The sequence below is a fragment of the Scyliorhinus torazame genome, chromosome 18, assembly GCF_047496885.1.
Source record: "Scyliorhinus torazame isolate Kashiwa2021f chromosome 18, sScyTor2.1, whole genome shotgun sequence".
Taxonomy (NCBI): domain Eukaryota; kingdom Metazoa; phylum Chordata; class Chondrichthyes; order Carcharhiniformes; family Scyliorhinidae; genus Scyliorhinus; species Scyliorhinus torazame.
The window spans coordinates 104,999,128-105,023,513 of NC_092724.1; the positions used below are offsets into that span (position 1 = coordinate 104,999,128).

Consider the following 24,386-nt stretch of genomic DNA (forward strand, 5'->3'; position numbering starts at 1 on the left):
GCACCGCAGTGTTATACAGTCCTGATGACCAACTGGATCGTGAAACCTGAGACCACTGTTTCTACAACAAGTCTCCCTGTCAGACTGCACAGAGTATCATTCACCAGTGGAACAGCTGTTTCCGTGGATAGCTTTTACCAGAGGATGAGCTTGAAGGGTAGCCCATTCCACCTGTTTGTATTTAGTACAGCCTGTTTCAAACCTGTGTCTCCACTAACTCACTATGCGCCACACCACAGGGAATACACTGCTTTATATTTATGTTGTAAAAGATTAGTTTCCCGTGTTTCAGCAACACAAAGTGCCTGCATGGTCACACTACCCGCAAAAAGATTGTGCTCTTTGGTTGATTTAAACTGCAGCATCGAGATGTATGTCGTAGCCACTGGTTTTACATCACTGGCTGCTGTCAGAATGATACGTGCAGACAGCATTCTGCTAAACTGACTATTACCAGCATTCCTGAGTGGGGCAAAAACAGAGCTCTGTCGAGCTGTACTGAAATAGCCTTGTGCTGAACTCTGCTCATGAAAACTCGACCGTCCATACCTTTATAACAGGACAATCAGCTCTTTGCTCTTTTCCAATATCAGAATCTATGACCAGGTCTGGCAGGCCATCCAGTCTCACGTTAACCTTCAAGATTATTGTTTAAAAAGATCGTTTTCTATCATTTGGGGCAGCAAGTCAGAGTTTGAGGCAGATTCCTGGAGGTGGTTGCCAAATGATGAAGTAACATTTGTGATTTTTGCACCCTTTGAAGCATTGCAATGTACACTGGATAATCATTGTCTTAAGATGATGTTATAAAATACAATGCATTTAAAAGCAACATTACTTCACATCAATCTCAGCAAGTTCTCTGAAAATATACATTCTGCAGTTCCACTTTTTCCACACAGCTTGGCTTTCTTATGATGCCCAAAGAATCCCTAAAGTGCAGAAGGAGACCATTCGGTCCATCGAGCCTGCACCAACCCTTAAAAAGAGCACTCTACCTAGGCCTTCTCCCTGGCCCTATTCCAGCAATCCCACCCATTGATCATGGCCAATCCACCTAACCTGCACATCTTTGGACCGTGGGGACAAACCGAAGAACCCAGAGGAAACCCACGCAGACATGAGGAGATTATGCGCACTCCACACAGTCAGTCACCCAAGGCTAGAATTGAACCCAGGTCCCTGGCACTGTGAAATAGCAGTGCTAACCACTGTGCCACCTCATGTTAACTTATGGCAAGGCATCAAATCCCAAGACATTCTGATTGCTCCCTGAAAAGCACTTTCTGGAAGGCTGCAATCAATAATTACACGTGAACAATTATTTTATTGGCAGTATGAAGTGTGGAATTAATCAAAACATTCACTGGATCAACTACAGAAACTCAAAATAGTTTCTAGTAACTTTGCATTTTCTTCTCTTTCAACCTCCAAAGGTGCAGGTTGAGGTAAGGCTTCCTGGGATGTCCTCTATCTTATCCAAGAGTCTTGATTACACCGCAAGATACATCACACCTCGACCCAATTTTCTGTTTGACCCTAATTAGTAGAAACAATGGTGCAGGAGTCACCGCTCAGCCTTCAGAGACAGATACGCTGTTTGGCCTTTGTTTTCCCCAACTGATGAGCACTGAGGGCAATAGTAGGATTATCAACTAGCAGTTAATTCCACAGGGAGCAAGGATTGATAATTGGCCTTTCCTTTGCTGGATGTCTCAATTCCACCCAAGAGAGTGACAGACCGAGTCAGGTTACTCTAACATTGATGGATAGAACTGAGGCATGTGTGCCTTGTGTCACATCGGATTTCGCATGCTGTGAACATGATCCCGAACAAATCCATCTGACTCTGTCTCTGGTGAAGCAGTAAGCAGTCGTGTTGCTCTCGCTGCCAGCTGCTAAATGCACTGGACAGAAAACGCTCATCAGTCAAAAGATTTTGCAACATCAATGAGCTGAGACAACTTGGAAACATTTCTTGCAGCATGAATTGAAAAGTTACAGCAAACCCGGTGGATTATATTGCTTACACTTGTAAGTAATCCCACACATCCATGAAACTTGCACTCGAGAGCGAGAACAAAATCCAGCTGGAGCATTTTAGCTAACCACATACAAAATCGCAACACGACCTCCTACACAGACATAATGGATAAAAACAACAAATTATCTCGGATATTTCTTTCTAAATTCCCAGCCGCTTTTTGTGTTTCAACCGCTTTCAATAAACATGTTACTTGGAGTGGCACATTCTCTTAATTTTCCGCTGAAGAGACTGGCTCAGAATTTGTTGAAACGGGATCCATTTGTTAGATTTCTTTCCTCCTTCTCCCTTCAGCTCAGAAATGGCTTTTTTTTGCATCAAAATTGTTGGGAGTGCTGATAAGGGTGCAGCTCAGTGAATGATGGAAACACTAACCGATTGCAGTAACCAGTGAGATTTAAAGATAGGGGAAAAAACAGCAATGACGGTGAACAAAATGCAATGAGAGTTTGATGCAGAGAGGAAAATCGAAAGAGGGAAAGAAAGATTGAGAGAAGTGGAAAAAAAAGGAAAAAATTAAAAATCTCTCTGGGAACAGTACACTCCAAGCAAGAGTGCATCTTCATAGCTTTGGACTGTTCCCTTTCTGAGAGGTTGAGTGATATTGCAGCAACATAAATTCTTTCTTTGAAATGATCCATGGGTCGTTAATTACTTTTTGTGACAGGTTTTAGTTGTTTTAAAGCTAAGGTGTATCAATTTATTGAAATGCTCGAGGAGACTGGAGCCGAGATTCTATTTTTGCAAGGCAAATGTCAGATTGGCACAAGATTGGCTCAACAATATTCGGCAATTTTCAACTTATGGCCTATTTCTTTGTCACAAATGTCTGGACATTTGCACACTAATGAAGGGATGCACTGTGAACTCATCATTATTTTTGTAGCAAACTTGAGGCTGTTGTTTCAGAAAAGGCAGCAAATTCTTGTTATGTCAGTGACAATTTGTGACAATTTAGCAAGTGAACGCAAACTAAATTCAATGCAAATCAGATGTACACGGCTCGCACTCCTTTCTCGCACTCCTTTTTCTCCCACTCCTTGCAGGAGTGAAGCATTGCCTTTGTATCACTGTGCTACTGCTCCTTAACCCTTGAACCAGACTTGAAAGAACATTCACACACTGATGATCCCAAAGTTACTGCAATATTGTGATGCATGGCCGATTTTAGAAGTTTTTGAAGCAAAGCATCTGCGGACTAAACAGAAATTCTAAGAAGTTGACAACTATATGGTGGTCAGGACTGGCAATTGACGCTATTATGTTCCAGAACCTGAAGATGACCAGAAGCCATATCTATGCATTTTTATTATATTGTAGTTAATGTTGTGCTTTAATGGACTTAATAGTGAACCAGCCAGAGAGCAGGTTAAACATGGAATCAGTTTGGAGGCAGTATATCAAAGAGTCTTCAGTGCAATGAGAATACTGACGACCACCACCTAGAGATTGATTTTACAAGTGCAACTGATAGGAAGCCTGTTCTGCCATTTGGCATACTGAGGAATCACAGGCATACTGAGCATCATTTTCCATTCATCAATGCAGATAAAGTTATGGGCAATCTACCAGTCTTGGGCAATGATCAAAGGGAGTTTTCTTTCTCCCCTTAACTATTTCCTTTGTCTCTGAAGACAGAGCACACCACATAGTGATATTGACTTTCAAGTACAGTGCCTGCACACCCTCAAATTGAACAAAGAGACATTTGAAAAACGTCTGGGGCTGTATTCTCCCCGACCCGCCACATTTCTGCCCCGACCTGCCGGCGGGATTCTCCGTTACGGTCAATGGGGTTTCCCATTGTGGGGCAGCGCCATGCCATCGGGAAACCCCCAGGCACCAGAAAAACGGAGAATCACGCCGTGGGAAAATCCTACCCCATATCTTCAATTACTTTAGATTCAGTTTACAGGTGTTTAAAGTACATCTCATCACCCTTTCCCTTCAGCACCATTGAATGCACATGGTGTGGTGATACACCACTGTACTTCCCTAGCATTGTACCTAGTTATATAATAGTTGTGTGTAACGTGGCCCTGTAATCCTGTGTATTGTACTGTGTATTGTACTGTAGCTCTGTAGAGGTTCGGTCACCTGTATGTAACCTGACCTGGCCACGGAGAGCTCCGCCTTGGCCACTCCCCCGGGAGTTAGGTATAAGACCCAGTTTCTGAGACCTGACCCATTTTGTCTGGGGTCGTCTGTGTCGGGTAAGCTTCCTATGTAGTGTATTAAAGCCTTGGTTAAAGTCTCACATGTCTTTGTGATTCTTGACGCTTAGTGCATCACATGGACTCTGGGTAATCAAGCCATCTCAATGTCATGTTATCACAGTCCCACAATGCTTGCTAAATAAATGCACCTTTTTCACAAACATCTCGATTGGGCCTTTCCAACATTAGTCTTTCCTTCTTTTGGTCAAATATAATCTTTAACTTCTCTTGCTGGGTTACCTTTCCTTTTGAATGTTGTGCTTCAAAGGAATGTCTATTTGCTGTAAACTATAGGGTTAAGTCATAGATGGCTACAGCACAGAATAGATGCTTCGACCCATATTCCCCGGACCGGTCAAAATTAACCAGCTAACTATTCTAATACCATTTTCCAGAACTTGACCCATAGTCTTGTATGCCTTGGCATGGCAAGTGCACATGCTGAATGTTGGAGTTCCCTGTTCCACCACCCTTTCCGGCAGTGAGTTCCAGACTCCCATCACCCTCTGGGTAAAATGGTTGTTCCTCACATCCTCTCTAAACCTTCTGCCCCTTACCTTAATTCTGTGCCACTGATCTCTCCACTTAGGGGAAAAGTTTCTTCCTGTCTACTCTTATCTACGCCCTCATAATATTATACATCTCAATCATGTCCCCCTTCAGACTCCTCTGCTCCAAGGAAAACAAGACCAGTCTATCCAATCTCGCTTCAGAGCTAAAACTCTCCAGCCCAGGCAATATCTTGGTAAATCTCCTGTGCACCCTTTCCAGGGCTATCACACCCCATGTATAATGTGGATTCCAGAACTGCACACAATACTCTAGCTGTGGCCTATCCAACGTTTTACGCAATTTCAGCGTAACCGCGCTGCTCTTAAACTCTATGGGCGTGATTCTCTTGCCTTGTTGCGCCCATGCGAGAATTCTGGAAGATGCCTCCAGAGGGCCCCCGACAGCCTCTGCGCCTCGCGGGATTCACCAAAGATGTCGGAACTCTGCCCAAAACCTATTTAAGACCTAACTGCCTAGGGTCCACCGGCCTCTGTCGATTCTCCGGCCTCCGCAGGGCGGCTGCAGCTGGGCGCCGATCAGTGCTGGTCCACACAAACGTGGACCAGGCGGAACGGCATCCGAGGGGTCTCTGAGGCCATCAGACACCTCTGGGTGGCCAGGGTAAGTGCAATGTGACCCCCTGACCCTCCCTCCTGGAACACGGGCACCTTACCACTGCCCAGCTGACACGTTGGCACTGCCATCCTAGCACTGCCAAAGTGCCTGGGTGGTACTACCAAGCCAGCAGGAGCACTGCCTGGGTGCCAGTGTGACATTGAAAGGGTGCCTGACTGCCAGGGTGGCACTGCCAAGATTCAGGGGCTGAGAGAGGCCCTGCCCATGAAATGAGGGTGGAGGGCAGATTTGAAAGGGGGGGGGGGAAAGGCAGGTAAGTATGGGCCTCTGGGAGGTTGAAGAGGTGATGGGAGGGGGCTGCTATAAGGGGCTTGGGGGAACCTGAAGAGGGGGACCCCATAGTGGGGTGTCCTCAATTGGGGCTGTGGGGTAATGTCCTGTGGTAAACCACTGTTGCACCTATATTAGGTGATGTAAGGTAGGCCCTGTACTACAGGTTCGCCGGTAGTCCCTGCCTGCTAACTCCGCCCAGTAGGCGGAGTATAAATATGCATGTCCTCCATTCAGCAGCCATTTTGCCAGCTGCTGTGGGAGGCCACACATCTTAGAGCAATAAAGCCTCAGTTGTATCCAACTCTAGTCTTTGTTCAATTGATCGTGCATCAATTTATTGCTCTAAGATGTGTGGCCTCCCACAGCAGCTGGCGAAAATCTTGCCATCCCTCCAACCTATTGCAGAAGTGAATCCTGTCCCCGTCAAGGAAGTGATTGCTGTGTGGTTAGAGAGTGAACGCGATGGTTGAGGCTGCACGGTTTAGGGAGCAGGTATTGGCGGGACAATGTCATTCAGCTCGCTCACTTCCAACTTCCAGTTTGGAAGCTTCTTAGTCGACAGGTGCCGCCTGGCGTGCTTGGTCAGGTGATCACTCCTCATGAACCGGCGCTCACACATCGGGCACACAAACTTCTTTTCACCCGTGTGGGTCCTGCGATATCGGGATAGTTCGTCGGAACGGGTAAACTTCCTGTCACAGTCCTCCCAATTGCAATTGAAGGGCTTCTCATCTGTGTGAGGCCTTATGTGGGCCTTCAGATGTGAGCTTTTGAAGTAAGTCTTTCCACAGCCGGGATGATCACAGATGTGACTGCGGTGTCGACATACATCGAGCTGGGCAACAATCTTCTGGACAGGTGGTGTGAAACCTGGGGCCGGAGCGACAGGGGAAAGTTTGGTGCCGTTCAGGCTGCTCACTAGCGGCTTTGTATACTTGACGACAGGCTGCGGCACAACAAACATCAGGGCACCTTTCGAAACTGGCGCTCCCATTAAGACAACAATTGGGAACAGGGTTGGGTGCTTTGTGTCAGGGCCGCTTGTGCTGACTGGTAACACTTGGCAGATGATGGGCATTGACATCACACTGGAGGAGACAGGTGTCGACACTAACATTGAGCATTGTTGACTCCGAGTGATTGCCTCAGTTGTATCCAACTCTAGTCTTTGTTCAATTGATCGTGCATCATGTCCATGTGTGTGGAGGGCGACATTGCATATGGGTGGGGGGCACAAGCTCACTTGAACATCGGGGCACCCTTTCAAAATGGCAGCCCGATCTTGGAGTTCAGTTCCCCAGTGCTGAAAAAATTCTAAGGGCACGATTCTCCGGCCTCATTGTGCTCTCGCTCAAGTGTAACGAGGCGGTGAGTAATGGCAGAAGCCAAAAACGAGATCCGCGCCAGGCACCAAACAATTTGCGATGCAACTGGCTCACTCCCATCGGTGAAATCGGGATTGCGCCATAACGTGGCAAGAAACCAATTATCACCACAGAAGCCCCATTTCTATACAATCAACGCGAGCGACCCCATATCAAATGGTTGTCCATCATTTAGCGGCCGCCGAGGCGTTGATTAGTATCCCTTTTGAAAAACGTGAACCTGGCAGAAGTGGGGAGCTGAGGTGAGTAGCCACCTTTGCTCAAAGAGGGTGGGTGGGCATGGGGGTGGATGCGCTGAGGGGGGCAACTGCTCGTGGTACCACCATGCCAACAGCTGGATTGTGTGTACCCATTCCAGGGACAACTCTTGTCCCTGCCCTCCTGCCCCACTGATCACCCATAACCCCAACAGACTGCTGAGGCCTCTGACTGCGCAGCCGAAGGCTATTGCTAATAGGGAATTGTTAATCATGGCTAAGCGAACACTTGACACATGCCAAGTGGATTCCCATTGGTGGGCAGGCCATGTAGCATGTGGAAGTCATTGCCTAGCATCCCAATCACACCCTGATGTCTGGACACCGTGCTTGAACACTGGAGAAGGCAACATCACTCACGCAACATCTGAGCATCCAGGGGATGGGACACAGCTCTGGGGACATGTCCACGGTCGGAGGGTGGGTGAGCACCGTAGGGAGGGAGGATGGGGCCGGGATGCCTGGAGAGATAGGTAAAGGGTCCGGGGGTCAGCCCTCATTGCGGTAAAAAGTGACAGAGGTATCTTACTGCTTGTGCAAAAAGATGTTTAATATGCTGTACAATACCCCACTCCCAGTGGTGCTGTCCTCCACCCTCATAGCCCCCAATAACCCCTGCTCCTCACCCCCTATCCCTCCCCACCCCATCCCCCGGTGCCCTCAGTGATCCTCAACGTGCTTGACCCTCCTATCACTACCAGTACATCTTGATGTTTCCTCAGGATGCACATCAGAGATGGAGGCAGCCAGCTGTTTACCTCGTCCCATTGCCTTCGATGCCCCTGGCGGACATCCTCTGGTGGCTCTGGGGCTGGAGGGCCCCGGCTCACTTGTTGGCGGAACATGCACAGCCGCGCGGCCCTGTCCTGTGCCAGACGCGGCCTTATCAGAGGGGTAGAACTCGGGGGATCTGGCGCTACTGTCGCCACTCCATGGGACGGGTCTGACCTGGCACTAATGCCCCCTCCTCCCGATCGGTGCCCTTAGGCCCTGGGGTTCATCTTGGTACAGAGGGGCAACTGCTTCAATCCACGGCTGCCCCTGTATCACCTGACTCTGCCAGCCCTGGCAGTTCCCCTTGGTCCGCACTATTGTGTCGACGCCCTCGGCAATGCTCTTCAGTGACTGGGTCATGCTCTGCAGCACCTCGGCAATGACCATCTGCGACTGGGAGGAGCTCCGCAGCGCCTCGGCAATGCCCATCTGAGAGTGGGACATGTCCCGCAGAACTACATCAAGGTCAACCTGGTGCTGGGTGACATTCCCCCAGCAAGGTGGTCATTCAGCTGAGGCCCTCAGTCATGGCCGTCACCGACTGAGTGATGCCTTGGACACCTTCACTCATGGCACCAACGTCGTGCACCAGGCTCACCCCTGCGGTCGCCATCCGAGCAGTGTTGGCCTCGGTGCCACTCATTGTCAGCGCCATCCCCTGCGCCCGTGTCCTCTGGGGCTCATCCAAGCTGCAATGGATCTGCTGGAGCGATGCTGACATCTCCCTCTGAATGTCCCGGCCGCTCCCTATCGTCTGCTACAGGTAACCCACTTCCACAAGCTCAACAATAGACTGGGACACAGCTGGGTCCTGGGTTCCACCAGACCTCCGACTGCTGTCTCACCTGGGGGTTCCTGCCTCCACCTGATGTGCATCATCAGCAGTATGGAGCTCACCAGACTGTGCCCCAGAAGCCTGTCCACTGAGGTATGTGTATCTACGCTGGCGGGGGTGGGGGGATGGGGGTGGGGGGGGGGGGGGGGGGGGAGGGATGACAGTTGCGCCGCGACCACGGTGGCATCCTCGGAGCTCTCCTCCGACTCAGAGTCAGGAGAGGGGTCTGCTCGGGATGGGCTGGCACAGTCAGCTGGAGGACCTCCGGGAGAATGGACATGTGGTCAGTGGGAAGGTTGGGTCAGTCAGTGAGGCAATCACTGCTCATGTTTGACAGGACTCCGGGTGGAGCCCGGTGGGTCGTCACATCTGCAGCGTCTCCAGCCTCCGCGTGGGTGGCCAATCCATCCTCGGCCACCCAAGTCACCTCCAGGGCCCGCTCCTTGAAGGAAGTGAGGATTCGTATGTCTGGCACCCCTCCGCCATCTGGGCCCTCTCCCGTCGATTGTGGGCGAGCTTTTCCTATGGAGTGTCATTGAATAGCGGTGGGTAGCTCGCCGGAACCTCCCTGAAAAACCCGCCACAAATGAACTTAGAAATTTTTCTGGAGAATTGCGCCTTATGCCTTGGCTAATAAAGGCAAGTATACCATATGCCTTCTTAGCCACTTTATCCGCCTGTCTTGCCCTGGTGTGCCCATGCACACCACGGTCCCTCTGATCCTCGGTGCTTCCCAGGGTCCTACCGTTCATCAGGTATTCCCTTGCTTTGTTTGTCCTGACGAAGTGCATCACCTCACACTTATCGGAATTGGATTCTATTTGCCACGATCAGCCCATCTGACCAGCCTGTCTATATCTTCCTGTAATAGAAGTCTAACCTCCTCACTATGTAAAACACCACCAATTTTCATATCAGCTGCAAACGTACTGGTAAACCCTCCTACATTCAAGTCTAAATCATTTATATGAACCACAAACAGCAAGGGCCCCAACATTGATCCCTGCGGGACCCCGTTGGACACAGGCTTCCAGTCAGGAAAAACACCCCTCGGCCATCAGCCTCGGCTTCTTGCCTCCCACCAACTCTGAATTCAATTTGCCAAATTTCCTTGGATCCCATGGGTTCTTACCTTCGCTATCAGTATGGGAGCTTATCAAAAACTTTGCTGAAGTCCAAAGAGTCTATGTCAAATGCATTGCTCTCATCTTCACACCTGGTAACCTCTTCCAAAACATGATGTCCCCTTAATAAAACCATGCTGACTGTTCCTGATTAATTCTTGCCTCTGCAAATGCAATTCTGTCTCTCAGAATTGTTTCCAATAATTTCCCCACCACTGAGGTTAGACTGACTGGCCAGTAGTTTCCTGGTTTATCCTTTCCTCCTTCTTGAATAATGGCACCACTTTGTCTATCCTCCAGTCCTCTGGCACTTGTCCTGTGACCGGAGAGGAATTGAAAAATATTGCCAGCGCCCCTGCTATTTCCTCCCTTGCCTCACTCAACGTGCATTAATTTTTGAAATGCTAGCTATTGCTTTACAACAAAGTACCTCCCAGGCACTTAACTGACCAGCATTGGATCTTCCCCAGGATTTAATAAAAATAATAATAATCTTTATTATTGTCACAAGTCGGCTTACATTAACACTGCAATGAAGTTACTGTGAAAAGCCCCTACTCGCCACATTCGGGCGCCTGTTCGGGTACAGGGAGGGAGAATTCAGAATGTCCAATTCACCTAACAAACCGTCTTTTGGGACTTGTGGGAGGAAACTGGAGCACCTGGAGAAAACACACACAGACACAGGGAGAAGGTGCAGACACCATACAGACAGTGACCCAAGCGGGAATTGAACCTGGGACCCTGGCGCTATGAAGCAACAGTGCTAACCACTGAGCTACCGTGCCGCCCTTCTTTTCTTTTTATGCTGACAGCCCTCCAATGTCAGGAACACAACCAGAACGGTGGCTGCTGCCGATGGTATTCTTGGATTCACCAGCAGCACAGTAGCATTGTGGATAGCACAATTGCTTCACAGCTCCAGCGTCCCAGGTTCGATTCCGGCTTGGGTCACTGTCTGTGCGGAGTCTGCACATCCTCCCCGTGTGTGCGTGGGTTTCCTCCGGGTGCTCCGGTTTCCTCCCACAGTCCAAAGATGTGCAGGTTAGGTGGATTGGCCATGATAAATTGCCCTTAGTGTCCAAAATTGCCCTTAGTGTTGGATGGGGTTACTGGGTTATGGGGATAGGGTGGAGGTGTTGCCCTAGGGTGGGGTGCTCTTTCCAAGAGCCGGTGCAGACTCGATGGGCCTCCTTCTGCACTGTAAATTCTATGTAATATTACAGGATCCCTGGACTCAGGTGAGAGAGGAAGAGCTGGAGGTCACGGGGAGTAGGTTGCGGTCAGACTGGAGTGGGGGTGGAATTCAGCAAACCCCTCTCTTCTTGATGCTAGCTCCTTTGACAGGGTGCCAGACAAGAGGGGAATCCCACTCGAGGTAGGCTGCTGGCAATCCCCAGAGGTTTTGCTGAACGGTGTCCAGTGGGCGAGGGAAAGCCCTGCGACACCCCCATTTAATCCCTGAATCACCATTAAATTCGAGTGGTCTCAGGAATAATTGGGGCCAATTGGCTCATTAATGAGCCTAATTGACATCCTGCTGCAAGCGGACAAGTTGCACATATGCGCCCACTCCTGCCTCCCACTTAATTACAGGAACTGACTCGTGGCTTCCTCGACAATAAAAAGTGCACCCAGCCACCTGGTTTCCCACCAAAACGGCTTTCTGATATCATGCTGGAGGCACTGGATAAAAGTTCAACCTGCTTCGCAGTACACCTCCTTTAACCTTTGTAATAATATGTATATGGGTACTCCAGTGAAGGGTTAATTATTACATCTCAGTGTAATTCAAACACTGAGGCCACCACCAGTTCCCAGTATAAATATCAGAACTCAGAGAATCTTGGGTAGTGTGTGTTGGCAGAGGAGAAGTATTGATCACAGCTCAGGGAGTAAGTTAGATTAGAGAGAAGTAGCATGAGGACACCATTAGTTAATTCTAGATTCTAGATTACTGTTTAACAGACTCAATCTTACTTGATTAGTAGTTGTAGCTCTGTAGAGTGTGCAAACTCTATTTAATTTAATCGTTATTCAATAAATCAGTTTTGCTTCAATCTAAAGATCGATGGTTTCTTTATCATCAACTCATCAGGCCATTCTGGGTCACAAGGCAAAGAATAACAACATATTACCACAAAGTGTAATATAACAACCTTTTTTAACATTGCAGTGGTGTGTTCAGGAGGGAGAGGTCTTTTAGCAGAAGAGAAATAACGCAGATGTGTGCAAAACCATTTTCGCAACCGTTTAATCTTTCAATACTTTCGCTACTGTCACATTTATGATACGCAGAAGCTTTGAGAAAATGCACATCAGAACAAGGCTGAAGAAGAGCTGAGTTGCTCTCCAGCTTTGATCGGTTGAAAGTTTGCAGTGGCATCAGCACATGCAGCGACCAATCTCCAATTTGTCACTGCTTAATTGCCTGCTTGTCAGAAGTGTCTGATCTGCTAGTGCTCTGCTGAGAACTCCTACAACATACCTCACCTGCTGAATCTAATTCAGCTTCACCTTTTAAAAGCACATGGGTGAGTCTGGTGAGCAGAAGAATGAATGTGCACAAGGTTTGAGCCATTTTCCAAACATCATTTCTGGCTATGTGGCGCCAATCTGTTTTTTTAATTTACCGCATGTGCTTTATGAAACATGGGACACGAATCAAACAAGAAAGAAAAATTGAACAGTTTAAGATTTAAACTCAGTTTTCTTCTGTTACCCCGAACACTTCAAAAGCGCAAGTTATTCCAGACGCAGTTTTCACTTCATAGAATCAATGAATCATACGGCACAGAAGACGGACCTTCAGCTTGTGCCGAAGTTTCCCCTGAATTCCTTATTGGATTTATTGATGACTATTTCCCATATTTGATGATCAATCCGGAAGATTCGGTTCAATTTGAACCCACAGGAACAAACGTGGGAGCAAGTGGGAGGTCAAACGTGGGGAGGTTCACAGCATGTTAGGAAGCTGGCTTTAAAACATCGATTTCTGCAATAAATTACAATGCATTCAAGAGGGGCGGGTTGAAAATTTTAATACATTAACTGCCAAATTACAGCGATATTACACTGGATTTTTCAATGTAACCGTGGGTCTATGGGTTTCCTGGAACTTGTCACTGAAAACAATCTGTGAACTCAGGGGGATGAGGGTGTACTTTGTTAAGTATTGAATGGTCGTAGCGTGAAAAGCTTTGGTCACAATACCTGTGCTGAGAAGTTACTTCATAATTTCAACAATAGGCCAAAGACATGTAGGTTAGGTGGGGTTCCAGAATTACAGGGATAGGGAGGGGGTATGAGCCTAGCCAGGGTGCTCTTTCAGAGGGTCAGTGCAGACTAGATGGGCTGAATGGCCACCTTCTCCACGATAGGGATTCTATAGTTCTCACAGTACCAGCAGAGGCTGCAAACGCCAGCCACCAACTTAGATGACCAGCCTGAGTCTCCTCTGGAGTGCCAAAGAGGCGGAGGAAGCTGATCCACAGCAGTTCACCCTCTCAAACCTCTTATTACCTCGAAGCAGACTTACCAGCCAATTGCTCGGAGACAAGGGTGTAATGCTGAAAACATCCATCGGGAAGCTGACCAACGTTGTGCAGGAGTGATGCAATGAAAATCTATCTGACAACCAGATGTGACAAGAGCTGGCTACTTGCATAATGAAGATGCACTTCAGGCATCCGGTAATATTTAGAAGTGCCTGATGCATCAACCAGTGTCTCCAGAATAACAGTGGTGCACATTGTTCAGTAAGGCATTAAGCAGATAGAGGGTTGGACCTGCAGGAGGAACTAAGTGCAGGGCACGGATGATTCTTTGGACAATTCCGAGGAGGAGGTGGAGGGAGAACGTGATGCAGCCAATGCACCAATCACAGTGGTCGGGTTCATTTAGGTTCCATCATTCCAACTATTTGACAATCACATACAAAGCCACTTCCCCCCAACCCCCCTCCACACCCCCCATAGCCTGTTCAATCCTTCACAAACCAAAGCAGCCCTGAAAACAATCAAACATTCCTTTCACAGTGCGCCCAAGCCCCCTCTCCCTCATTGCTCAGCATCAATTGTCTTACCATTCATCACAAACAAAAGAGGCTGCCATGGGAAATTGGCGGAAACAAATAATATTTATGCGCCTCAGAAACAAAACCTGAAGCAAAAACACCCATGTGCAGCTGCACCTGACTCTTCTTCCGGGCACTCCTGCACGGTATGAGCCCAATGCCTTCAGCAGAGGCAGAAGCAGGCTAATCAGATCCCTGCTCTGACTGCTGAGATGCCTAAGTCCTCTGGGTATTGGTGGCTGTGAGGTTACGGTGGTAAGCCACTGTGTTCTTATATTAAAGGTTGTGCAGTAGAACCTGCACCACAGGTTCACCTGGGCCCCTGTATGCTAGCTCCTCCCAGGAGGCGGGTTACAAAGATGCGTGGCCTCCAGCTCGCAGCCATTTCGCCAGCTGCTGTGGGAGGCCACACATCTGATATGAATAAAGCCTCAGTTTGGATTCAACTTTGTCTCCAGTCAAATTGATCGTGCCTCAATTTATTAGTATCAGATTCAGAACATGGACCTCCAGATTAAACCAGATCGCCTGCAGCTGGATCCACAGGCAAGCGACGCCAGAAAGCACTGGCTAGCTTGTTTTGAAGCGTATATCAATGCGGCGCCGACCCCTGTTCCAGAGGCTCAGAAGATTCAAATATTGTACTCCAGACTCAGCTCCAAAGTCTTCCCGCTGATCCAGGATGCGCCCAATTACGCTGATGCCATGACTCGACTCAAAGAAAATTATGCACAGAAGACTAACACACTCTTCGCCAGACATGCGCTCCCAACGCGTACTCAACTACCTGGTGAGTCAATCGAGGTCTTCTGGAGGGCCCTGATCCCACTAGTGCGGGACTGTGACTGCCAGGACGTTACAGCTAAGGAGCACTCAGATCTCCTTATGCGGGACGCTTTTGTTACTGGGATTGGGTCTGATGTTATCAGGCAGCGGCTCCTAGAAGGGGCCACGCGCGACCTCGCAGAGACTAAAACACTAGCGCTTTCCATGACGGTCGCCCTGCACAATGTCCAGTCCTACGCCCCCAACCGCACGGCCCACTCCTCCTACGTTTCATGGGCCCCACAGGCAGCCGCCCCAGCGGGGGCGCTACCCACCCAATACGCCTGCGCTATGCGCCAGCCAGTGATCTCCGGGGGCCCCCGATGCTATTTTTGCGGCCAGCAAAGACACCCCCGCCATCACTGCCCGGCCCGCGCTGCCCTGCGGGAAGAAGGGCCACTACGCAGTGGTGTGCCAGGCCCACTCAATGGCAACGGTCGCCCCCACCCCCCCACCCCCAGTCACGGACAATGGGCGGCGCTATCCTCCCCTCCTCCCCAGGCCATGTGCAAGCAATGATCGCCTCCATCTTCTCCCCCGCACAACACTTGCGTTTCATGGGTGCTGCCATCTTGCTCCACCCCCGCAACATGCGTTCCACGGGCGCCGCCATTTTGTGATCCCCAGGACCTCAGGGCGCCACCATCTTGTCCACCCCGCAGCACATGGATACCAACGGCATTTCAGGACCCCAACTCAACGGCCGCCTCACTACCCGACGATCAACCACGACTCGCATCCATGGCAATCGACCAGTCCCGACCACATACTCTGACCAACGCATTCACCAGCGTGAAAGTCAACGGCCATGTGACCTCCTGCCTACTGGACTCCGGGAGGACCGAGAGCTTTGTACACCCGAATACGGTAAGGCGCTGCTCCCTTAAGGTACACTCTACCAATCAAAGTATGTCCCTGGCCTCCAGATTCCATCGCGTAGCGATCCGGGGGTACTGCACGGTCACGCTCACAGTCCAAGGCGTAGAGTTCCACGGTTTCCGCCTCTACGTCCTCCCTAACCTCTGCGCTGCACTTATCCTCGGCCTGGATTTTCAGTGCAACCTCCAGAGCCTGACCCTTAAATTCGGCGGACCCTTACCACCCCTCACTGTGTGCGGCCTCGCGACCCTAAAGGTCGATCCTCCTTCCCTCTTTGCCAATCTAACTCCAGATTGCAAACTCGTCGCCACCAGAAGCAGACGGTACAGCACCCAGGATAAGGCCTTCATTAGGCCCGAGGTCCAGCGGTTGCTTCAGGAGGGAGTCATCGAGGCCAGCAACAGCCCCTGGAGAGCTCAAGTGGTAGTGGTTAAGTCTAGGGAGAAAAACCGAATGGTCGTGGACTACAGCCAGACCATCAACAGGTACACGCAGCTCGATGTGTAGCCCCTCCCACGCATATCTGACATGGTTAACCAGATTGCACAGTACCGGGTCTTCTCAATGGTGGACCTGAAATCCGCTTACCACCAGCTCCCCATCCGTAAATCGGACCGGCCATACACCGCCTTCGAGGCAGATGGCCGGCTATATCACTTCCTTATGGTCCCCTTCGGCGTCACCAATGTGGTTTCGGTCTTTCAAAGGGAGATGGACCGAATGGTCGACCGGTACGGCATGCGGGCCACGTTTCCATACATAGACAATGTGACCATCTGCGGCCATGATCAGCAGGACCACGACGCCAACCTCGCTAAATTTCTCCGCACCGCCACTCTCCTCGACTTCACATATAACAAGGAGAAGTGTGTGTTCCGTACAAACCGCTTAGCCATCCTCGGCTACGTAGTCCAGAACGGAGTTCTGGGGCCCTATCCCGACCGCATGTGCCCCCTTATGGAGCTCCCCCTCCCCCACTGCCCCAAGGCACTCAAACGCTGCCTGGGGTTCTTCTTGTATTCCAACTAGGGAAGGGGCGGTACTGGACCTGGTATTGGGGAATGAGCCTGGCCAGGTGGTAGAAGTTTCAGTAGGGGAGCATTTCGGGAACAGTGACCACAATTCAGTAAGTTTTAAAGTGCTGGTGGACAAGGATAAGAGTGGTCCTAGGATGAATGTGCTAAATTGGGGGAAGGCTAATTATAACAATATTAGGTGGGAACTGAAGAACCTAGATTGGGGGCGGATGTTTGAGGGCAAATCAACATCTGACATGTGGAAGGCTTTCAAGTGTCAGTTGAAAGGAATTCAGGACCGGCATGTTCCTGTGAGGAAGAAGGATAAATACGTCAATTTTCGGGAACCTTGGATAACGAGAGATATTGTAGGCCTCGTCAAAAAGAAAAAGGAGGCATTTGTCAGGGCTAAAAGGCTGGGAACAGACGAAGCCTGTGTGGAATATAAGGAAAGTAGGAAGGAACTTAAGCAAAGAGTCAGGAGGGCTAGAAGGGGTCACGAAAAGTCATTGGCGAAATGGGTTAAGGAAAATCCCAAGGCTTTTTACACGTACATAAAAAGCAAGAGGGTAGCCAGGGAAAGGGTTGGCCCACTGAAGGATAGGCAAGGGAATCTATGTGTGGAGCCAGAGGAAATGGGCGAGGTACTAAATGAATACTTTGCATCAGCATTCACCAAAGAGAAGGAATTATAGATGTTGAGTCTGGAGAAGGGTGTGTAGATAGCCTGGGTCACATTGAGATCCAAAAAGACAAGGTGTTGGGCGTCTTAAAAAATATTAAGGTAGATAAGTCCCCAGGGCCTGATGGGATCTACCCCAGAATACTGAAGGAGGCTGGAGAGGAAATTGCTGAGGCCTTGACAGAAATCTTTGGATCCTCACTGTCTTCAGGTGATGTCCCGGAGGACTGGAGAATAGCCAATGTTGTTCCTCTGTTTAAGAAGGGTAGCAAGGATAATCCAGGGAACTACAGGCTGGTGAGCCTTACTTCAGTGGTAGGGAAATTACTGGAGAGAATTCTTCGAGACAGGATCTACTCCCATTTGGAAGCAAATGGACGTATTAGTGAGAGGCAGCATGGTTTTGTGAAGGGGAGGTCGTGTCTCACTAACTTGATAGAGTTTTTCGAGGAGGTCACAAAGATGATTGATGCAGGTAGGGCAGTGGATGTTGTCTATATGGACTTCAGTAAGGCCTTTGACAAGGTCCCTCATGGTAGACTAGTACAAAAGGTGAAGTCACACGGGATCAGGGGTGAGCTGGCAAGGTGGATACAGAACTGGCTAGGTCATAGAAGGCAGAGAGTAGCAATGGAAGGATGCTTTTCTAATTGGAGGGCTGTGACCAGTGGTGTTCCGCAGGGATCAGTGCTGGGACCTTTGCTGTTTGTAGTATATATAAACGATTTGGAGGAAAATGCAACTGGTCTGATTAGTAAGTTTGCAGACGACACAAAGGTTGGTGGAATTGCGGATAGCGATGAGGACTGTCAGAGGATACAGCAGGATTTAGATTGTTTGGAGACTTGGGCGGAGAGATGGCAGATGGAGTTTAATCCGGACAAATGTGAGGTAATGCATTTTGGAAGGTCTAATGCAGGTAGGGAATATACAGTGAATGGTAGAACCCTCAAGAATATTGAAAGTCAGAGAGATAGAGGAGTACAGGTCCACAGGTCACTGAAAGGGGCAACACAGGTGGAGAAGGTAGTCAAGAAGGCATATGGCATGCTTGCCTTCATTGGCCGGGGCATTGAGTATAAGAATTGGCAAGTCATGTTGCAGCTGTATAGAACCTTAGGCCACACTTGGAGTATAGTGTTCAATTCTGGTCGCCACACTACCAGAAGGATGTGGAGGCTTTAGAGAGGGTGCAGAAGAGATTTACCAGAATGTTGCCTGGTATGGAGGGCATTAGCTATGAGGAGCGGTTGAATAAACTCGGTTTGTTCTCACTGGAACAATGGAGGTTGAGGGGCGACCTGATAGAGGTCTACAAAATTATGAGGGGCATAGACAGAGTGGATAGTCAGAGGCTTTTCCCCAGGGTAGAGGGGTCAATTACTAGGGGGCATAGGTTTAAGGTGAGAGGGGCAATGTTTAGAGTAGATGTACGAGGCACGCTTTTTACACAGAGGGTAGTGGGTGCCTGGAACTCGCTACCGGAGGAGGTGGTGGAAGCAGGGACGATAGTGACATTTAAGAGGTATCTTGACAAATACATGAATAGGATGGGAATAGAGGGATATGGACCCAGGAAGTGTAGAAGATTGTAGTTTAGTCGGGTAGCATGGTCGGCAGGGGCTTGGAGGGCCGAAGGGCCTGTTTCTGTGCTGTACATTTCTTTGTTCTTTGTTCTTTATTTGTTCACACAGTGGGTCCCAAACTATGTGGACAAGGCCCGCCCACTCATACAGTCCACTCATTTCCCCCTGACGGCAGAGGCCCAACAGGCTTTCGCCCGGATCAGAGCTGATGTTGCCAAAGCTGGAATGCACACTGTAGACAAAACACTTCCTTTCCAAGTAGAAAGCGGCGCATCGGACGTCGCTCTTGCCGCAACCCTCAACCAGGCAGGCAATGATAAAATCTTGCGGTGGAGAATCGAGCTCTCCATCTATAATTACGAGATTAAGTATCGCCCTGGCAAACTCAACGAGCCCCCAGATGCCCTATCCCGAGGTACATGTGCCAGCGCACAGGTAGACCAACTCCGGACCCTGCACGACAGCCTTTGTCACCCAGGGGTCACTCGATTGTACCACTTCATTAAGGCACAAAATTTGCCCTACTCCGTCGAGGAAGGACGATCACCAAGGACTGCCAGGTCTGTGCGGAATGCAAGCCACACTTCTACCGGCCGGATCGCGCGCACCTGGTGAAGGCCTCCCACCCCTTTGAATGCCTCAGCGTGGATTTCAAAGGCCCCCTCCCCTCCTCCGATTGACACACATATTTCCTCAGTGTGATCGATGAATACTTCCGGTTTCCCTTCGCCATCCCATGCCCCGAAATGACGTCCGTCACCGTCATTAAAGGCCTTAATTCTATCTTCACTCTGTTCGGCTTCCCCACCTACATCCACAGTGACAGGGGATCCTCATTCATGACTGATGAGCTACGTCAGTTCCTGCTCAGCAGGGGTATCGCCTCCAGCAGAACGACGAGCTACAACCCCCGGGGAAACGGACAGGTAGAAAGGGAGAATGGGACGGTATGGAGGGCCGTCCATCTGGCCCTACGGTCCAGAAATCTTCCGGCCTCCTGCTGGCAAGAGGTCCTCCCTGATGCACTCCATTCCATTCGCTCATTACTCTGCACTGCTACTAAGAGTACACCGCATGAACGTCTTTTTGCCTTCCCCAGGAAGTCCACATCCGGGGTATCGCTCCCAACTTGGCTCGCAGCTCTGGGAACCGTGCTTTTCCGTAAACATGTGCAGCTCCACAAGGCGGATCCGTTGGTGGAAAGGGTGCACCTGCTCCATGCAAATCCACAGTACGCCTACATGGTGTTCCCCGACGGCCGCCAGGATACCGCCTCCCTCAGGGACCTGGCACCAGCAGGTTCCACCCCCACACCACCCCCATCGCCCCCGGCGCCACCCTCCCCTCCCCCGCCGCCCCCATCACCTCCCCTAGGACCGTCCGTCCTCCCCCTGCCCACCCCTGTTGATGAAGAGGATTTTGTCACGCTCCCGGAGTCAACTTCGACCACGACAGCACCAACATCGCCGGCTCCACTTCGTCGATCTCAAAGGACTATCAAGGCGCCGGACCGGCTGAACCTCAGACCGGCCCACCGGATGACCGGAGACATTTTTTTTACTGCTCTGTAAATATTAAAGATTGCTAAATGTATATAGTTATCCACCACCCCCGTCGGACTCAATTTTAACAGGGGGTGAATGTGGTAAACTACTGTGTTCTTCTATTAAGGGTTGTACGGTAGAACCTACACTACAGGTTCACCTGGGCCCCTGCATGTTAGCTCCGCCCAGGAGCCGGGTTATAAAGATCCGTGGCCTCCAGCTCGCAGCCATTTCGTCAGCTGCTGTGGGAGACCACACATCTGATACTAATAAAGCCTCAGTTTGGATTCAACTTCGTCTCCAGTCAAATTGATCGTACCTCAGTTACCATCCAAGGCTATTCCAGCTATACCTGTACAGCAGCAGACTCGACCACTGGGACTCAATGCCCCACGCCGAGTGCTAACAGGGGTTACGGAAGAGAAATGGAAGTACTCTGAGCAGTATTCTCATTCTCAGTTCCATGTCCCCTTTCTTCATAATCTCTGTCATGGCCCATCTACACTCCCTGCTCACCATCAACTGCAGGACACTTTGTCACAGATCAGTTGGGTGATGAACTGCCATGAATTATTTTTCAAATGGAGTTCACATTGGGCATATCATTGGTGAGGGCCTTTCTGCACTTGCTTCATTGCGCTGTTTGATGCCCTATGCAGCTGACCATTCATTCATGCAGGAAGACCACGGGTCGCTCATCCATTCATCCGTGAGGTGGACTCCTCCAAAGTTGCTGCAAATTTACACAGTGCAGCTGTACAGATCACACACTCTTTGCTGCTGCTTCAGAAGTGCTCTCGCTGTCGAGGACCCCGGAGGCTCAGAAAATGCTGCCAGCTGAGCACAGCATGGAGCATCCTGCAGCCTCCAATGCAGTCTCTTCACTGCTGTCACTGGCCTCCACCATGCTGTTGCTGACTAGTGGCATGAGAGTCACCATCTTAAAACTCATCTCTCCTCCTTACTGGACCCACTGTAGTGTGAATATGTGAACTGGTGAATGGCCTGCATGAGTCCTGTGATGGTGCATCCTCAGGATGAATGGCCTGTTATGAAGAGCCTTCATCATTCTACTGCATAACGTCCTGTGGGAGATTAAAGACATGTCACATGTACGGGGCAGCACGGTAGCACAAGTGGATAGCACTGTGGCTTCACAGCGCCAGGGTCCCAGGTTCGATTCCCCGCTGGGTCACTGTCTGTGCGGAGTCTGCATGTGTCTGCGTGGGCTTCCTCCGGGTGCTCCAGTTTCCTCCCACAGTCCAAAGACGTGCAGGTTAGGTGGATTGGCCATGATAAATTGCCCTTAGTGACCAAAAAGGTTAGGAGGGGTTATTGGGTTACGGGGATAGGGTGGAAGTAAGGGCTTAAGTGGGTCGTTGCGGACTAGATGGGCCGAATGGCCTCCATCTGCACTGTGTATTCTGTTCTATGAATTAGAACAATTGATGAACATGATGACATTTCACTTGCTGCTGACAGTTAAACAATATGAGTCAATGTTGTATGCCTTGTGGCTGTGAGACATTTAATACTGTCACCCAGCAGCTGCTAGGCCCCAAACTCCCCATCACTGATAGGCAGATATGCTGAGACTCTGTAAATATCTAGTGCCTATGCCTTTGCAGATATTAGTAGTGAGATTTCTGGAGGATCAGCTCAAGTTTCCTGCCTCTCACTGGTGCTCAGTACCTTCTTAGCCTGCAAGGACGGGAGTTTGCACATTCTGTCCATGTCCACTTAGATTTCCTCCGGGTGCTCCGGATTCCTCTCACAGTCCAAAGATGTGCAGGCTAGGTGGATTGGCCATGCTAAATTGCCCCTTAGTGTCCAAAAGGTTAGGTGGAGTTACGAGGTTGCGGAGATAGAGTGGGGCCAGAACATTGTAGGGTGCTGTTTCAGAGGATTGGTGCAGACTCGATGGCCTTCTTCTGCAACGTGGGGATTCTATTCTATGAGATCTATGAGTGAGAGTAATCCATGCGTTGCATAACAGATGGAACATATTTGTGGAGGGTGCCAATGAGGGGGAGGCATGACATTGTATAAAGATGGGGATGAGTGTCAACGTAGATAGACAGCTGAGATTATGAGGAGGTGCTTGGACAGAAAGGGTGGGTGTTCCTGCAAGGTAAGTTAATGTGAGGAGTGGTGTGCTGGACCAGGATTGAGAAATCAGGGTTTGGGATTGGGGCAGTGTGTAAATCAGCAAATAGTTGAATGTGCCACTGTACTCACCTTCCCTGCCTTGCTCTGATCATTGAGCTTCTTCTGATGTTGAATCCATGAGTGTGGGATCACACTCCTGCTGACGACCTCGTGGACAATCTCTAGCTGTACGTTCTTGGTTTCATCTGTAAAATTCTTCCTCCCATCAGCCAGCAACAGTATATTGCTGCAAGTCCTTACAGTCCCCAGCATTACATCCAGGGAAGGGTCATTAAAATAAGGCACAGCCTTTGAATGTGGACACTCCATTCTACCAATGCGTTATGTCGATCCCAACTCCCGAATCCATAAATTTCTATGTTTGCACCATTGCGCCTGCTCAGGCTAATTGGTCAGAAAATCCAGATATAATAAGAGAATACATTAGCCGGGTTAAGACACCATTGACTAACCTGCTGTGCTAACCTATTGACCGACCTGCTGTACTAACCTATTGACCGACCTGCTGTACTAACCTGTTGACCAACTTGCTGTACTAACCTATTGACCAACTTGCTGTACTAACCTATTGACCGACCTGCTGCATTAACCTCGATAATAAAAGCTGCGGATGCTGAAATCTGCTGAGATTGTCCAGTATTTTCTGTTTTTGCTGCACTAACGTATTGACTGACCTGATGCACTAACCTCCAGGTTTCCAGTGTGCCACAAGACAGCCCCTCCTCCCACCGTGTCGGGAACTTAAAATTCAGCCGTCAAACTCAGATGCTGCCTGGCCTGCTGGATATTTCCAGCATTTATTTCAGATTTTCAACATCTGCAATACTTTGCTTTAGTTACATTAATGGTCCCTCATTTTAGTCTACCCCACAGGTGGAAATATCTTTACTATGCCTATCCTATCAAACCCATTCATATTTTTCAAAAACTAATCAAGTCACCACCTCCCACACCACCACCCCCTCCAAACAGCAGCCTTCTCTACTTTTCACTTAGAATTAAAAAGCCAAAAAAAAAGAAAAGAAAATCCGACTTAAAATACAAGATACCCATCAGGTCAGTCAGCTATGGAGTGATCAAATAACATCTTGGGGATAGACCCTTCATCAGAAGGATATGCACTGAAACACAACTTGTACTGTGAACTCTCAATACCTCCTCTCTCTTTTGGGCCTTCTCTTCTGTATCTTCCCTTTCTGTCACAAAGTCATGCCATCTTAAACTTTTACTCTATTGAAGAACTCCCCCAACTCTCAACCTCAAACCTTTATATGCCTTTCCCTTCTTACTCTCTTGTCATGATCCGAAACTTAAAACCTTTTTAGATAGGCCCATAACTACCCACTCTTGGCAGGCTCCAAAGCACCTATTAAGGCATTCAATACTGCCTCCTTTGGAGCTCGTGCCCCAACTACTCTGACTTTCCCACCCTGTGTGCCCACTGCGATAATTTCATCAAACACCTAATTTTTCCAACTATTGAAACCCTTGGACTCTGCCAGAATCATAGATCA

At 49.4% G+C, this 24,386-nt stretch overlaps 1 protein-coding gene and 1 long non-coding RNA gene across 2 annotated transcripts in view; both read right to left on the reverse strand.

The window, feature by feature from the left end:
* The window catches only part of LOC140394836 (uncharacterized), a 710,765-nt gene that overhangs the window by 135,409 nt on the left and 550,970 nt on the right, over positions 1-24,386 (reverse strand). The window lies entirely within an intron of this gene.
* On the reverse strand, positions 6,203-23,181 carry LOC140395757 (Krueppel-like factor 10). Its single transcript, XM_072483913.1, has 2 exons — positions 22,942-23,181; positions 6,203-6,865 (listed from the first exon to the last, which is right to left on the reverse strand). Exons 1-2 carry the CDS (start codon positions 23,179-23,181, stop codon positions 6,203-6,205), a joined length of 903 nt encoding a protein of 300 aa, XP_072340014.1.